This window comes from Heterodontus francisci, chromosome 18 (assembly GCF_036365525.1).
Source record: "Heterodontus francisci isolate sHetFra1 chromosome 18, sHetFra1.hap1, whole genome shotgun sequence".
In the NCBI taxonomy this organism is placed as follows: Eukaryota; Metazoa; Chordata; class Chondrichthyes; order Heterodontiformes; family Heterodontidae; genus Heterodontus; species Heterodontus francisci.
Window position 1 is genome coordinate 14,223,256 of NC_090388.1, and position 15,483 is coordinate 14,238,738.

Genomic DNA, 15,483 nt, shown 5'->3' on the forward strand with positions numbered 1-15,483 from the left:
GACACAGGGAGAACTTGCAAACTCCACACAGGCAGTACCCAGAATTGAACCCGGGTCGCTGGAGCTGTGAGGCTGCAGTGCTAACCACTGCGCCACTGTGCCGCTCAGTTTGTACTGAATAGAATACATATCCTGGTGCTTTGTTTGAATTTGGACATTTTAGATTTTTCAAAATGGACACCAACTGTTCTATGTCACAAAATGTTCACATTAAATTAGTGCCATAAAAAAGAAATAAGTAATTTGCATTTATATAGCCCCAGGGCGTCCCAAAGTGCTTTACAGCCAACTAAGTACTTTTGAAGTATAGTCACCGCTGTAAAGTAGGAAACCTGGCAGCCAATTTGCACACAGCAAGATCCCACAAACAGCAATGTGATAACAACCAGATCATTTTTTTTTTAGTGTTGAGGGTTGAGGGATCAATATTGACCAGACACCAAGGAGAACCCCCCTGCTCTTCTTCCAGGTAGTGCCATGGCCCATCTGAGAAGGTAGATGGGGCCCCAGTTTATCATTTGATCTGAAAGATGGCACCTCTGACAGGGTAGCACTCTCTCTGTGCTACACTAGGAAATTTAGCCTTGATTATGCACTAAAGTCTCAGAGTGGGATGTGAACCCACAACCTTTTGACTGAGAGGCAAGGGGACTGACTACCAACTGAGCTACGGCTGACATCAATTCATATATCCCATCGGAAATGTCAAATTGCGTCAAATCTAAATGGTTTTGTAACCTAGTTTTCCACCAACTCCCACAATCCAACATGAACCCCTTCTTCAAACAACAGAGAAACACGTACCTGATTCCTCCTTATAGAGCGACATGTTGTGAAATTTGTTGTACAGAACCAGGCAAAATGTCAGAATGACTAGAAGCAACAAGCCCTGATTAACTAGAAAAACAACACAAAGGGAAAAACAAAAAGAAACAAGACACTTAAAGTTAAATATCTATCCAGAGAACAGCAAACCCAACAGCACGTCACAAGTTAAATAAAGCTCATTATAAACAATTCACGAATTTCATAAAAAAAACTTTTCTTTAACCTAGTGAAATATTCAACCTTTTTTATTTTATGAGCTTGGTATCTTATTGATGCTGTTAAGTTGCACTGCATTTTAACCAACCAGAATACATGAGGTAAACTGTGAAAGCATCTCTAACACACTAAAAGCCCTGGAGCTTTGAGTCCTGATTGGCCTTATCCTAACAGGTAGGATATGGCCAGCGTTAAAATAACACAAATCGGAAAATTTAAGCTCAGGAATCACTAGGTAATTTATTACTGCAACAAATACAACAACAACTTGCATTTATATAGCAGTTTAATGTGATAAAATAGGAACATAGGAAGATAGGAATAGGAGTAGGCCATTCATCCCCTCGAGCCTGTCCCACCATTCAATGAGATCATGGCTGATCTGCGGCCTAACTCCATATACCTGTTCCGAAGAAGGGTCACTGACCCGAAACGTTAACTCTGCTTCTCTTTCCACAGATGCTGCCAGACCTGCTGAGTGGTTCCAGCATTTCTTGTTTTTATTTCAGATTTCCAGCGTCCGCAGTATTTTGCTTTTATATCCATATACCTGCCTTTGGCCCATATCCCTTAATATCTTTGCTTAACAAAAATCTATCTATCTCAGATTTAAAATTAACAACTGTTCTAGCTTCAACTGCTGTTTGTGGGAGAGAGTTCCAAACCTCTACCACCCATTGCGTGAAGAAGTGCTTCCTAACATCTCTCCTGAACGGTCTGGTCCTAATTTTTAGACTATACCCCCTAATTTTAGAATCTCCAACCAGTGGAAATAGTTTATCTTTATCTAGCCTGTCTTTTCCTGTTAATATCTTGAAGACTTCAATCAGATCACCCCTTAACCTTCCAAATTCTAGCGAAAACATGCCTAATTTGTGTAATCTCTCCTCGTAACTTAACCCCTGTAGTCCAGGTATCATTCTTGTAAACCTACGTTGCACTCCCTCCAAGGCCAATATATCCCTCCTAAGGTGTGGTGCCCAGAACTGCTCACAGTACTCCAAGTGGGGTCTAACCAGAGTTTTGTACAGCTGTAGCATAACCACTGTGTCTTTATACTCCAATCCTCTAGAAAGGCTAGCATTCCATTAGCCTTTTTGATTATTTTCTGCACTTGCTCGTGGCATTTTAAAGATCTATGCACCTGAACCTCCAAGTCTCTTTGGACATCCACAGTACTTAACCTCTTCCCATTTAGAAATTACCCTGCTCTATCCTTTTTTGGTCCAAAATGGATAACCTCACACTTGCCCGCATTGAAATCCATCTGCCACAGTTTTGCCCACTCACTTCGTCTGTCAATATCTCTTTGTACTTTTATGCCATCATCTAGACTGTCTACAATGCTGCCTAACTTTGTATCATCAGCAAATTTGGATATATGACTTACTATGCCATCATCCAAGTCGTTAATAAATAAAGTGAATAATTGAGGCCCCAACACAGATCCCTGCGGGACACCACTAGTTACATCCTGCCAATCGGAGTACTTACCCATTATCCCCACTCTCTGTCGCCTACCACTCAACCAACTTCCTAACCATGTCTAATTTGCCCTCAACACCATGAGCTTCTACCTTAGTTAACAGTCTCTTATGTGGGACTTTATCAAATGCCTTCTGGAAGTCCATAAATGCCCCAAGGCGCTTCACAGGAGTGTTGTCAGGCAAAATTTGACACCAAGCCACTCGAGGAGATATTAAGGCTAATGATCAAAAGCTTGTTCAAAGAAGTTGGGTTTTAAGGAGCATCTTAAAGAGAAGGTAGCGAGATGTAGAGGTTTAGGGCCTCAGCAGCTGAAAGCACAGCCGCCAATGGAGGAGCAATTAAAATTGGGGATGCACAAGAGGGGGCACAGCAACCTGGAAGGGTTATAGGGTTGGACAGCAGTTCAGAACATTATGACATGGAGTGGTAAGATGAGGGTTCAGACCTTCATGGCAAATAGCCCAGCTCTGGCAGAATTACTGAGTATGGACCAGGTAGTTCATTATACATAATTAATGAGCATAGAGGGTTTGTTCCACCAAAGAAAAGAAACGATCAGAGTCCAGGCAGCTATTTTACATAGAATTACATAATGATTAATATGGAAACAGGCCATTTGGTCCTACCCATCTGTGCTGGAGTTAATCCTCCACATCAGCAGACATCCTAAACCATGTTACCGTCTGGTCCCAATATCCCTTTAACCCCCTTTCACTTCATTCACCTATCTAACTTCTTCTTTAGTGTTGATAAAAGACTCCATGACATGGTTCAATATTCTCAGGAAAAAGAGATAAAGATAAAGATAGGGGTAGAGTTTTCACTTTGGGCGCAATCAACAATGCGGATGCAAATTGTGCTAGTTTTCAAAATTTAATTTTTTGTTCACATTTCCTCTCAAACTCATTTGCATAGCACCAAAGCTAGAATCTCCCATGAACCAGTGCAATCGAGGAGTGTATTTTTTTTTTAAACTGCATTAAAAAGTATTCCTTGATACAATTAAGAGTTGTAACTTGACGCAGTTTTATTAATACGGCTGGAAGTGAGTTTATCACGAAAGAAAGCGCATTTTTAATAAGAGTGTCTAGTCCATCACCTGTGCGTACCTGATTTTTAAAATAACTGAAAAACTATACCATTTACTGGTTGCATTGGTGTAGAGTCGTCAAATTTCTTATTAAATTAAATATTTTAAATATTTAACAGCTTATTAGTGTTCTTGTGCCTAAAACTGCCAGCTTGAAGGAAGGGCAGTGGATGTTGTCTACATGGACTTCAGTAAAGCCTTTGACAAGGTCCCTCATGGCAGACTGGTACAAAAGGTGAAGTCACACGGGATCAGAGGTGAGCTGGCAAGATGGATACAGAACTGATTCGGTCATAGGAGAATAGCCAATGTTGTTCCTTTGTTTAAGAAGGGTGGTAAGGATAATCCAGGAAATTATAGGCCGGTGAGCCTTACATCAGTGGTAAGGAAACTATTAGAGAGGATTCTTCGGGACAGGATTTACACCCATTTGGAAACAAACGACCTTATTAGCGAGAGACAGCATGGTTTTGTGAAGGGGAGGTCGTGTCTTACTAATTTGATTGAGTTTTTTGAGGAAGATGATTGATGAGGGAAGGGCGGTGAATGTTGTCTATGTGGACTTTAGTAAAGCCTTTGACAAGGTCCCGCATGGCAGACTGGTGCAAAAGGTGAAGTCACACGGGATCAGAGGGGAGCTGGCAAGATGGATACAGAACTGGCTCAGTCACAGAAGACAGAGGGTAACAGTGGAAGGTGGCTTTTCTGAATGGAGGGATGTGACTAGTGGTGTTCCGCAGGGATCAGTGCTGGGACTTTTGCTGTTAGTAGTATATATAAATGATTTGGAGGAAAATGTAGCTGGACTGATTAGTAAGTTTGCGGACGACACAAAGGTTGGTGGAGTTGCGGACAGTGATGAGGATTGTCAGAGGATACAGCAGGATATAGATCGTTTGGAGACTTGGGTGGAGAAATGGCAGATGGAGTTTAATCCGGACAAATGTGAGGTAATGCATTTTGGAAGGTCTAATACAGGTGGGAAGTATACAGTAAATGGCCGAACCCTTAGGAGTATTGACAGGCAGAGAGATCTGGGCATACAGGTCTACAGATCACTGAAAGTGGCAACGCAGGTGGATAAGGTAGTCAAGAAGGCATACGGCATGCTTGCCTTCATCGGTTGGGGCATTGAGTATAAAAATTGGCAAGTCATGATGCAGCTGTACAGAACCTTAGTTAGGCCACACTTAGAATATTGCGTGCAATTCTGGTCGCCACACTACCAGAAGGATGTGGAAGCTTTGGAGAGGGTACAGAAGAGGTTTACCAGGATGTTGCCTGGTCTGGAGGCTATTAGCTATGAGGGGAGGTTGGATAAACTTGGATTGTTTTCACTGGAACGGCGGAGGTGGAGGGGCGACCTGATAGAGGTTTACAAAGTTATGAACGGCATGGACAGAGTGGATAGTCAGAAGCTTTTTCCCAGGGTGGAAGAGTCAGTTACTGGAGGACATAGGTTTAAGGTGTGAGGGGCAAAGTTTAGAGGGGATGTGCGAGGCAAGTTCTTTACACAGAGGGTGGTGAGTGCCTGGAACTTGCTGCCGGGGGAGGTGGTGGAAGCAGGTACGATAGCGACGTTTAAGAGGCATCTTGACAAATACATGAATAGGATGGGAATAGAGGGATACGGTCCCCGGAAGTGCAGAAGGTTTTAGTTTAGACAGGCTATCAAGATCGGCGCAGGCTTGGAGGGCCGAATGGCCTGTTCCTGCGCTGTACTGTTCTTTGTTCTTAATTTTAAAAGCCTACTGAAAGGCCCACAAATGTGCACAATGAGCAGAAGCTCGCCATTATAATTAATTCAGTGGCCATGTTTGTTAGTGGGGCAAGATTTCTTTTTAAAACTGTCACAAAAGTTTGGGGGAACTTGATCGGTGCTGGATGTAATGTATGCCTGAAATTCCTGAATCCTTTGTGCTAGTTTGGATGATTTCAGGGGCATTGTGCTGAAAAGAAATCAACGCCAATCTAGCGGAAACTCCAGGCCAATGTGTGTGTTTAATTCTTGCTTTGAGCAGAAGCTTCCTTCAAAAGGGATGAGCTTCCCCAGCCTACCCCTCATTGACTCATGGATGCATTGGCAGATGAGGTGGGATGAGCAGTCGTTTTGCACATATCTCAGACAATGGCCAATTGGTTCACAATGGCCAATTATTCAGGAAGACATATAGACACTTGGTGTGAACAAAACACTTTTGAACTCTGTCATAGAGTCACAGAGTCATTTACGGCACAGAAGGAGGCCACTCGGCCCATCAAGTCCAGACCGGCTCTCCATAGAACAATCCAGTCAGTCCCATTCACCCACTCGAGCCCCATCACAATTTTATTTCCTTCAAGTGTCCGTCCAGTTTCCTTTTGAAATCAGTGATTGTCTCTGCCTCCGCCACCCTCGTAGGCAGAGAATTCCAGGTCATTACCATTCACTGCATAAAAAAGTTCTTCCTCACATTCCCTCTGAAACCCTTTTCCAAAACCTTAAATTGGTGTCCCATAGTCCTTGTATCATCAGTTAATGGAAACAGCTTTTCTTTTCCTACCTTATCCAAACCCGTCATAATCTTGTACACCTCTATCAAATCTTCCCGCAATCTCCTTTGCTCCAGGGAGAACAACCCCAGCTTCTCCAACCTAGCCTTGTAGCTAAAATCCCCCATCCCTGGTATACCTCTCTGCACCCTCTCAAGGACCCTCACATCGTTCCTAAATGGTGGTGACCAGAACTGGAAGCCATACTCTAGTTGTGGCCTAACCACAGTTTTAAAAAGATTCGGTATAATTTCCTGCTTTTGTACTCAATTCCTCTATTTATGTAGCCCAGGATCCCATATGTTTTACTAACCACTCTCTCAATATGACCTGCCACCTTCAAAGATCGATGCACATGAACCCCCAGGTCCCTCTGTCCCTGCACACTATTTAGAACTGCGCCATTGTCTATATGACCTATCCCCCATCCCTTTTGCCAAAATGCAGCAGCTCACACTTCCCTGTATTAAATTCCATTTGCCACTTGTCTGCCCATTTTGCTAGCCTATCTATGTCCTGTTGCAGTTGATTTGCCAAGTTTGATATTATTGGCAAATTTTGAAATTTTACTCTCTATTCCAATATCCAAGTCATTTATATACATTGTTATGTAATTGCTTCTATTTGTTTTAAAATATGTTTTAAGAACTTATATTTGAATTATGGACACTGATTCATCTGGAATTTTAAAGAGATTGCTGAACTTTGTGGGCTTTTTTTTAAAAGAAGCTACCAGAAGGTTCCTGGTTTTAGCTAGTAAACAAGTCTTACTGGAAGGCACCTGTTTTCAAATAAAAACCCAGCAAGGGTCGTTTTGACTTGGAGAGATGTTTACAAAGGAGTGACAGGCCAAGATTTATAGACATCATGAGACTTGACTTCTGGAATGCTTTCAGTTTCAATTTGAACTGTTAAAAAGCCAGTTTGCTTCTTGACTTGTCAGGAGACTACCAGCCCATCTTTCTCTTGAAAAGACATGCTGCATCTTTGAAGAAATCTTGCATCGAATGTGTGATAACTAAAACCTTGTTGCTGATTCCCACTGTAAAACCCTATTTTGGAGCTTTCTTTAGCTGCATTTCTTGGAAAGCTTATCCAAACTGATCATCAACATTGTCTGGAAAGAACTGTTCTAGGAAGATCCCATTGACAGCTGTCGACACACATTTGGAACACCAAACCAACACAAAGGACATCTTTCCATACTTGCTTTTCAGCCTAAGTGTTTTTGTTATTCCTTCTATTTCTTTGTAACAGCTCTAAACAAAAATCCCTTTCTTTCCTGGTTAACTGGGTGTGTGTGTGTGTGTGTGTGTGTGTGAGTGCTAAGATAAATAAAGGACGTTAATATTTCCATTTGTGTGTACGTTTTACTTCATTATTGGTTAAAATTTGGTTTATAATAAACAAATAATTTTGTTGTTTATTAAAGAAACCTAGTTGATGTGCTTTATTCTGGGGAAAATAGAGTACATGATTGACTGATTTAAATATATGTTGTGACCTGTGGAGAAGCGGGACTGAATTAACAGTGCACTCCTCCCGCATCGGTCGTAACAATACACATATCAAAAAAAAGCAGTGGTCCTAACACTGACCCTTGTGAAACACCACTGTCTTACCATCCTCCAGTCTAAAAAATAACCATTTACCACAACTCGCTGTTTTCTGTCCTTAAGCCAATTTTTTATCCAAGCTGACACTGACACTGTTCCATGAGCCTGAATTTTGTTAACCAGCCTTTTATTTGGTACTTTGTCAAACGCTTTCTTAAAATCCATATAGACAACATCCACCGCATTCCCTTCATCAACCCATTTGAAATCAGGACAAACACCAAGAGTCAGTCTACAAGGGAACAACCTCTGCCTTGGTCAGGAAATGGTTGTGTTTCTACGTTAGGTAATAGGTCGGCCAAAGTGGACTATTTTTGCAATAGAATACAAATGGAAGTTATACTGATTATACTGAGTGTTTCTCATCATACTCAGTATTCTGTACATTTTGCCTACTGTGGAATAAAGCAGCTTATGAACTGAACAGGACATTATCTTGCCTGTAACTCAACCTACCTGCGGAAGGATTAATTCGATCTGGACCAACAGGGAGTTTCATTGTTGCATTCCCATGTCCCACTACCGTGCTATAGGTACAGGGCACAAGGAGTCAACTACTGTAAGAAGCAAGCCTTCAAAGTGAAGTTTGAACCCCGAGTGAATTGCTACGGCACTCCCAAAGTCAAAATGTTCTTCAAAACCAACTTCTTAGACCGTAGCTGCTGTCACCCCATCCCAATTCTTCCCCAACTACAACCCATTCTGCTTCTGTGAAGTGCCTTGGGTCACTTTGGGAGATATTAACTAGGAGTGGATAGGCTGGGGAGTGGGGGGGGGGGGGGGGCGTCAGGGGGAGTGTCAAACTTCCTCGACAACAACCTGAGACCAGCTATTTTAACTCCTGGGTCTCATTTACATCTGTCAACTGGTTAAGATTGTGTGGTCCAGAGGCAACCCACCAGCTGGATGTTAAGTGGAGGGTAATGGATTTCGACAGTATCTTGTACGTGTGAAGATGGGGTTTGGAGGCGCACTGGGGAGCCTGGGGCTGCAGAGGCCAAGATTCTACTTGCAGAGCCTGAGGGAACATATCACTGAGCAGGGTGCTCTGCTCAAACTGCATTTTAAAAGGCCATCGCAGTTTTCTAATGGTCCAGTAGAATTCCGATTCATATTCATGTGTGAGGCTTCAGTCTGAATTAGGTGGGATCCTCAACTGCATCCAAAGCAGTGGCATTAGAAATCCCTGGGGAACAGGTAACTGACTCAGTCCTTTTTAGCTGCCCGACTAGTCAGTTTCCACCTTTATGAAGAATCTATCCCAATATCCATTTGAAGCCGACAAATATGTGAATTGCTGATTTGCAGTGTACTTACTTTTTCTAATTAATGCCATGTTCTCTTCGTCACTTAGCAAATGCTATGATCTGTAGGGATAGTAAGGTGAAGAGAAACACTGATTAACAACAAGCCTGAGAAATGAAAGCAACAATAAGATCTCATTAGACTCTAAGGAGATTGTGTCTTCAGTGAGTATTGGAAAGGGGAATGGGGGCAGGGAGAAATTTGACCTGCCCAACAAAACCCCCATCCCCAATACCGCTGCAAAGTCCCCGCCAGTCTGTGCCGGCTTGTGGCTTGAGCCAAATTTGGCTTCGGGCCTTCATTCAAATGCCACCAGAACCTGTGGGAGCCCATCAGGCAACTCACGATCGTTCTCCGGGCAGGGAAGCCAGGAATTTGGCTGCTTCATATACGGAGTCAACTAGCAGCTCAGGTCTGGAAACACAATACATCCCACAAACAAATTTTTTAAAAACATAAGAAGTAGGAGTAGGCCATTCAGCCCGTCAAGCCTGCTCCGTCATTCAATAAGACCATGGCTAATCCTCTACCTCAACCCCACCTTCCCGCACTATCCCCATATCCCAACACCCTTCGTCTCCATAAATCTGTCAATCTCAGTCTAGAAAATACTCATTGACTGAGCATCCACAGCTCTCTAGGGTACAGAATTCCAAATATTCACAACTGTAAAGAAATTTCTCCTCATCACAGTCTTAAATGGGTGGCGCCTTATCTTAAGACTATGGCCCTTAGTTCTAGCCTCTAAACCAGGGGAAACAGCCTCTTAGTACCTACACTGTCATGCGATTAAGAATTGTATGCATTTCAATGAGATCACATCTCCTTCTTCTAAACCCCAATGAATATTCATCCATTCTACTCCATCTCTCCTCAAAGGACAACCCTCTCATCCCAGGAATTAGTCTAGTGAACCTACACCCTCTCTAAGGCAAGTATATGTTTCCTTAGGTAAGGAGACCAAAACTATATGCTGTACTCCAGGTGTAGTCTCACTCGTGTCTTATATAATTGCAGCAAGGCTTCCTTCCTCTCATACACCAAGCCTCTTGCAATAAAGGCTAACATACCATTTGCCTTCCTAATTGTTTACTTTACTTGCAACCCAGTGAAGGGGGCTTCAAGCTCACCGGCAGAAGGCCAGAATTTTTTCGAGAGCCCACTGAAAGCACCCCTGCTCCTCCTGGACCCACAAAAATGCCCATTTCATACATCTTGAAAGGAAAATCTTGTGCGGTGGTAAAACACCGACTCCCCATTCCACCTCCATTTTGCAACCCTGCCCAAGTTGACTTTCATCCACTATAAATGACAGTGTAAGACAACAAATATTCTAACAATTCAAAGATGAGCAAGGGAGGTCTCCTCCGTATTTCATACGAGACATCAAACCACAGCTCTGTCTGCCCTCTCAGGTGGAAGTAAAAGATGCCAAAGCACTTTACAAACAATGAAGTACTTTTTTTTTGACGTGTAGTCACTGCTGTAATGCAGGAAATGTGGCAGCTAAATTTGTGCACAGCAAGATCCTACAAATAGCAATGTGATAATGCCAGATAGCGTGTTTTAGTGATGTTGGTTGAGGGATAAATATTGGCCAGGCCATTGGGGAGGTCTCCCCTGTTCTTCACGAGACTGTCAAGGGACATTTTACATCCACTTGAAAGGGCAGACAAGGCCTCTGTGTAAAGTCTTGCCTGAAAGGCAGCACCTCCAACAGTCCAATGCTCCTCCAAGTCCAGCACTAGGAGTATCAGGTTAGCTTTTTGTGCTCAAGTCTCTGGAGTGGGTCTTGAACCCACAACCTTCTAACTCAGAGGCAAGAGTGCTACCAACCAAATCAAGGCTGAAGCCCTGGAAGAAGGAACTGAATGGTATAACCAATGATGATGCAGTGAAACCATCTTTCTATGCCTATCGTTACGTGCTCTATTCATTGAACCCCAAACTAATATTAACTAATTTTACAGTGAGCATTTTTATAAACTGTTGCAACCACCAATGACTAAATGGATTTCAAATACATTTTAAAATTAATCTGCTGTGCAATGGGAAAAGCAAGTGGTAAAGATAATTGGAAAATCTAGTAATCCAATGGTGATCCTTGAGGAACCTTGGTCCAATTTGTGGCCATCAGATACTTTATTGTTGCATAAAATGCGTATCTATCCAGTCTTGGAATCTTGACAGACTGTGGAGAAAACGCAAGCCTTTCGCTGAGGCACAGTACAGTCAAACAAAGCCATGCAGGAGAATGGACTAACTGACATGCCAAGGTGTGCCATCTCCAGCCATGATATATTCACATCCTCAAGAAGAGGAATGCAGCAGCACCACGGGATTCACTGACATTTCACGCCAAACCTCTACCTTTCTGCTTTGAACACAAGAGTTGCTGTAGACACGTATCAAAATTAAGTATTAATCCAAAAACTCTGCATAGAAATATTAATGCTGCCATTTAGTGATAGTGCTCTTGCCTTTGAGTCAGAAGATTGTGGGTTCAAGTCCCACTCCAGTGCAATACTGAGGGAGTACTACAATATTGGAGGTGCCGCGGCGTATCCCTTAATCCTTCAAGTATTGCTGAATTGAGTATGCACTCAGTCAAATGTCTGGGAAAAATAAGATGAGATGTTAAACCAAGGCTTTCTCTGCCTTCTCAGGTGGATGTTAAAGATCCCATGACTTCAAAGAATTGCAGGGAAGTTTGGCCTGGCCAACTTTTATCACTCAATAAACAGCTAAAACAGATTATCTGGTCATTATTACACTGTTGTTCGTGGGAGCCTGCTATGTGCAAATTGGCTGCTGTGTTTTCTACATTACAACAGTGACTACACTTCAAAAGTACTTCATTGGCTGTAAAACGCTTTGAGGTTGTAAAAGGCAAGAGCTAGTTAACTCTGCCTTTAAAGCTCTGTGTGTAAGACAGGGCCTCAGGTTAACACATCATCTGAAGGATGGCACCTCCAACAGTGCAGCACTCCTTCAGTACTGCACTGGATTGTCACCCTAGATTTGGTGCTGGAGTGAGATATGAATATACAATCTTCTGATTTAGAGGTTAGTGTGCTACCACTGAGCCACAGCTAACTCTCCAAATGGCACCATTGATATTCTATACAGAGTTTCTGGATTGATACTTAGTGTTGACATGCATTGAGATATAAATTTCTTCCTATTCCTTCTCTTGACTACAAAGCTTTCTTCTCAACATGTACCATTGACTTGGCACAGAAGTGGGTCAAAATCCTGGAACTCCCTTCCTAACAGCACTGTGGGTGTACCTACCTCACAAGGATTGCAGCGGTTCAAGAAGGCAGCTCACCACCACCTTCTCAAGGGCAATTAGGGATGGGCAATAAATGCTGGCACAGCCAGTGACGCCCACATCCCATGAATGAATTTTTAAAAAGTTCAAAGGCAGAATTAACCAGCACTTGCTGATCCAGCCTTGTAGCGTCATGCATTAGGTGACTGGAAATTTGTTTTCCACTGGAGTCCCAGGACAGAAAATTCCTAGTCACCTAACACTTGATGTAATAACAAGACTGCTCAGTGTGTGCTGGCTATCTTGGCCTTTCACCTTGTCTTTCTGTATTTCCTGCAGCCATCGGGTGTCTGATCTGCGACAGATTCTCTAACAATCTTCCTGTTATGGCACTGTCTATCTATTCTATATAAATTTAGTTTAGAACTTCTGTTAAACTCCAGACTTTACATAACAACAGGTTGTAATTATATAGCATTTTTGTTAATCTGTTAATTGTGTATCAATGATTTGCTTATATGCAGGTGAGGGGTGTTAATTGGGGTCTTATTTGAACACTTATAAGCAGACACTCACTGAGACTGGGGGAGGGTTTTGAGTGAGGAGCTGCGTGTTTGTAATCCTTTTACTCTGCACAATAAATGTGAAACTGAATAAATATAGGCTCCAGCATTATCCTTCCATAACAAGCTTTCTGGAATTTAACAGCTTTTACTTCGTAAAATATCTCAAGGTGCTTCACAGGAGTGTTAACAAACAAAATAATAGCCAATCTTAACCATTGAAAAAACACAAGGAAAATGCCCAGTTATTCCTGCTATTTATCCTTTACTTTGAGATAACCTTGAGAAATTGTTGAGGTATCAAAGGACACCTGAGGATTAGGTAAATGGAGTTGAGGTACAGGTCAGTCATGATCTCAATGAATGGGGGAGTAGGGTGGAGGGGCTGAATGGCCACACCATGCTCCTATGAGCTTCTGCAGCAGCAGCAATAATTTATCAGCCTTTTATCAAGACCTAATCGGACCATCACTCCAGGGAAAAACCATAGCAGCGGCCTCAAACCTGAACAGATTAGGCTCACAGCTAAATATTAACACTGCATCAGACCCCAGCGCAATGTCAGAGCAAGCAGCTTGTAAATATTTGGAAATAAATTTGACACAGGGACACGAGGACCATTCTATAAGTAAGATTTTTAAAAGAATATGCATGGGGGGTTTGACAACATTGTGACCACTGCTGGCGATCCGAGTTTGACAATCCTCTGAAGTGAGTGCACACATTAAACTTTACACTGGAAACAAAACTTGGTGTAAGTTATTTGCAATTTTCATAAGGCAGTCCTTTCTGATTTTGGTGGGGGTTTTGTTAACGAATGCAGTCGCTGCACCACTCCAATCTCTCCAAAAAAAAAAGGTTTTGATCCCAGATGAATGTCTCGGGGTTAATTTTGTGCTGACGTTGTGTAGTTCCAGGGAAGAGACTGCATTTCGCAAGAGTAAAGGCTTAACTTAAAATACATTCCAGGAATAGAGCGAGCCTGCACAGCCACTGCGTCCTGTTGAAATAGCAAGAAACCCCCCCTACAGATTTGTGAACGACCCATACTAAACATTCTTCAATTTACCTCTGCACTTCCAGACTCCAGCTGAACACGTCGGTGTAAAGTTTAAAAAAAAAATCTGCTCTCTGGCCTCCCTCCTGCAATACTTTCCTTTAGGTGGATAAAACAACCAAAAAGAAGGAACTTTTTTAAAACAAACTTTGAAAAGTTGAAGGCAGGACGGATGTGGCGAGTTTGCCGTTGCCTCTTTCCACGCGAGCAGGCAGGGAGAGAGAGAGAGAGAGAGATCCAGTGTAAATTAGGACCAGATGTCTGTGCAATTCCCCATGCAGAGCCCGTTCTTCCATTTCACTTTTTTCTTTCTCTCCCTGTCCCTCCCTCTGCAAAATACAAATTCCATCTGTGGGCTGAACACAGCCTGGATTAGTAGCCAGGAGCAAGTGGACAGGCTCGTCTCAAATAAACCCATTCATCTCAACTCATCCAAAATGTGAACCACTTCGAGGTGCCTCACCCTCTAAAAAATAAACACAGCACTATGTGTTTAAACCAGTTTGTGTTTACATATATTAATTCACACAACATCAACTGCTGCTGGAGGACTATCAATTCGGTGAAAGACGCCCTTTGGTCTGCCCGAAACTTGCTGGTCTTCCAGCGCAAAGAGTTGTCCACCGCCGAATGTTGCAGACTGGCACATTCCAAGGTCCAGGACTACGTGCTGAGGGACGCACTAAAGCTTGGGGCAGCCGCGGCAAAGGCTCAATGGGGAAAGACCACAGTGTAAGGTTCCCCCACCAAGCTGGACTGAGGGGCTGGAACCATGGGAAACCCCTCGAACTGTATTAGGAAAATTTTCATTTGCTGTAAAATGTAAAAATGTAATTGGCATGGCAAATGTGAAATGGAAAGGTTGTGAGGCAACTCATGATTGTAATGAAGAAAATGGACCTCCTTTGCACTGTTTGTATTTTTTGACTTGGTGCTGTTTGAAACTGGTAATGTAATTTTTACAGATTTTTATGAATAAAGTATATTTTGGAAATTAAAAAAAAAATTCTTAACAATAACAACAATGTATATCTATATAGCGCCTTTAATGTAATAAAATGTCCCAAGACATCTGGCTTATAACATTTTCTGGACAGCTCTGAGGATACGATATTTCAGGCTGTTGGTGTTTAATTCACATTGTTCTTTGAAGAAAGACAGGCACTACGTCAGGATGCTCCAAAACCCCTTATAGCCCATCAAGTACTTTTTGAAGTGTAGTCACTGTTGTAATGTAGGAAAAGCAGCAGCCAGTTTGCGCACAGCAAGATCCCACGTACAGCAATGAGATAATGACCAGATAATCTGTTTCCAGTGATGTTGGTTGAGGGATAAATACAGGCCAGCACATCAGAGAGATCTCCCCTGCTGTTCGAAATACTGCCATAGGCTCTTTTACATCTGCCTGAGAGAGCAGATGGAGCCTTGGTTTAATATCGCATCTGAAAGGGAGCACCTCCAAGACAGCAGCACTCCCTCAGTATTGCACTGGAGCATGAGCCTGGATTTTATAT

The 15,483-nt window shown here is 42.6% G+C and overlaps 1 protein-coding gene across 3 annotated transcripts in view; it reads right to left on the minus strand.

Moving 5' to 3' along the window:
- The window catches only part of glt8d2 (glycosyltransferase 8 domain containing 2), a 42,971-nt gene extending 28,719 nt beyond the window's left edge, over nt 1-14,252 (minus strand). For all 3 annotated transcript variants that reach the window (XM_068050317.1, XM_068050316.1, XM_068050315.1), the window contains exons 1-3: nt 13,982-14,252; nt 9,088-9,137; nt 805-897 (exon numbers count right to left, since the gene is read on the minus strand). In XM_068050317.1, the coding sequence (XP_067906418.1) occupies nt 805-897; nt 9,088-9,106 (112 nt within the window). In that variant the 5' untranslated portion in view covers nt 9,107-9,137; nt 13,982-14,252. The remainder of the gene's footprint in view (nt 1-804; nt 898-9,087; nt 9,138-13,981) is intronic.
- Between the last annotated feature and the right edge of the window lie 1,231 nt (nt 14,253-15,483).